The 2,500-nt window shown below is 48.5% G+C and overlaps 1 protein-coding gene across 1 annotated transcript in view; it reads left to right on the top strand.

The window, feature by feature from the left end:
- nmnat2 (nicotinamide nucleotide adenylyltransferase 2) overlaps window positions 1–2,500 on the top strand; it is a 25,722-nt gene that overhangs the window by 15,518 nt on the left and 7,704 nt on the right. The window contains exons 2-3 of the mRNA XM_086204726.1: window positions 169–257; window positions 2,408–2,475. Of these exons, the coding sequence (XP_086060852.1) occupies window positions 169–257; window positions 2,408–2,475 (157 nt within the window). The remainder of the gene's footprint in view (window positions 1–168; window positions 258–2,407; window positions 2,476–2,500) is intronic.

Here is a 2,500-nt window from a genome sequence, read left to right on the forward strand (position 1 = left end):
TAGATGATAGATAGATGATAGATGGATGATAGATAGATGATAGATAGATGATAGATGGATGATAGATAGATGATAGATGGATGATAGATAGATGATAGATAGATGATAGATGGATGATAGACTGATGTGTGATTTTAATTTGTGTGTTTTCTGCTTTGGTGTCTCCAGAAAAGGCCAGAGAATATCTGCACAAAACAGGTCGTTTCATCGTGATTGGAGGGATCATTTCACCGGTGCACGACTCCTACGGGAAGCCTGTGAGTAGAGACCAGACTCTCCCATCCGGTTCTGGACCAGAACAAGAAACAGACTAGAATGACATGGAACACCCCTGATCAGTAGAATCTAATAACAACATTTATGGGTGCATATGGATCAGAGGGCCAGCATGGTTCTTTAGAGAGCCAACATGGTTCCTCTGGGGCAAACATCATTCCTTTGAGAGCCAACATGGTTCCTCAGGGAGCCCACATGGTTCTTTAGAGAGCCAACATGGTTCCTCAGGGAGCCAACATGGTTCCTCAGGGAGCCCACATGGTTCTTTCGAGAGCCAACATGGTTCCTCAGGGAGCCAACATGGTTCCTTAGAGAGCAAACACGGTTCCTCAGGGAGCCAACATAGTTCCGTAGAGAGCCCACATGGTTCCTCAGGGAGCCAACATGGTTCCTTTGAGAGCCAACATGGTCCGTCAGGGAGCCCACATGGTTCCTCCTGGAGCCAACAGTGTTCCTTCAGGGCCGACATGGTTCCTCTGGGGCAAACATCATTCCTTTGAGAGCCAACATGGTTCCTCAGGGAGCCCACATGGTTCTTTAGAGAGCCAACATGGTTCCTCAGGGAGCCAACATGGTTCCTCAGGGAGCCCACATGGTTCTTTAGAGAGCCAACATGGTTCCTCAGGGAGCCAACATGGTTCCTTAGAGAGCCAACGTGGTTCCTCAGGGAGCCAACATACTTCCGTAGAGAGCCAACATGGTTCCTCAGGGAGCCAACATGGTTCCTTCAGGGCCAACATGGTTCCTTCAAGGCCAACATGGTTCCTCTGGGGCAAACATCATTCCTCAGGGAGCCAACATGGTTCCTCAGGGAGCCAACATGGTTCCTCCTGGGGGCCAACATGGTTCATTTGAGAGCCAACATGGTTCCTCAGGGGCCACACTGGCTAGATCGAATCAGTATGGGAGGAGCCTTAATCAGCCAATCAGAAGGAGGAATGAAACACACCTGCTGGAATATGTTGATGAGTCTGAACTGGTTTAACTGGACGTGCCCGTCTGGTGAACTCTTAGGTAACCATGGAAAAATCCACTTGGTACCAGTGACTGATCTATATGTTGCTCACCAATTAAACACACTGAATTATCTTATAGATATATGTAAGTAAGTAAGTGGGTGGAGTCTCTGATGTCGGAGCTTATATGTGACATCAGCAGCGCACCAGTGACCTCCACACTTCATACTGCGTGATGTGCCAACTCACAGTATGCTCGCTGCCTCCACTGTCGCTGAGAGTTCTGCTCTGGGTGATGGCGTGTCGTTAACCTTCCTCGCTGTTTCTTCGATGGTGGATGACTTGTGTACGTTGCTAACGTGATCCTCAACATCTCCTGAGTGAGCAAGAAATAAGTTGAGGCCTTGAATCCAATCCAAACATCTGGGACAGCGCCCCCTCATGGCATCATGTTTAATAGCAGCAAGGACTTGTGCTCTTTCCCAGAGAAATTCATTTGGCTCCATTTTAATGTTTTTCCCTTAGAGGAGGCGCCTCCCTGCCGCCGCTGCTCCTGCTTTTCTCTGCTTCCTGCTGGAATTAATGAAGGTCTTGTCCTACTTTTGCTTTTCCTGCTTCCTACCACGCAGCATGAATAACCAGTCGTGCTGCTCATTCCAAATGTGCATCGCCTGCACTCAGCTCATCCATCCAGGTAGATAACGACCTTGTTCAATGAGCATCTCACATGAAACCAACCAGCGATGCAGTCACCAGAGGGACCAGTACACCTGATTGATGCTTCAGGAGGGAAGGGAGAGGAAAGCAATTTCAAGCTTCAGTAAACTCACTCAGGGGTTTTTATTTATTCCTATCGTGTGTTTTTTTCTGGAGTTCATCCACCACCTTTCTTTTTTCACCTGCTCAGAACTGATGCACGAACGTTTGGGTTCAAGGCAAGATGGACAGAACATCTGCGCTGCCTTCAAACCCGCAGGCAGCTTGAAGTAGACAGAAAAACTATTGGGTCAGGTTTGAAGGGGCTGCACTACATGTCCTCCTGAGGCGAGACGTCCCCTGTCTCAAACATACCAGTGGACATTCATGAAGACAACGCCGATCCTGTGTCTCTGGAGACTCTCAAGGTTTCACATCAGAACACTCCAAAAGTTTCACTGTTGCTTCTGTGTCTGCAGGGTCTTGTGTCCAGCAGACATCGTCTCACCATGTGTCAGCTGGCTGTCCAGTCCTCTGACTGGATCAGGTGAGACACCTTTGTTCTTCCTTAA

This window comes from Aulostomus chinensis, chromosome 5 (genome assembly GCF_037954235.1).
Source record: "Aulostomus chinensis isolate RoL2024-O1b breed Wild chromosome 5, RoL_Achi_v1.0, whole genome shotgun sequence".
NCBI classification, from domain to species: Eukaryota; Metazoa; Chordata; class Actinopteri; order Syngnathiformes; family Aulostomidae; genus Aulostomus; species Aulostomus chinensis.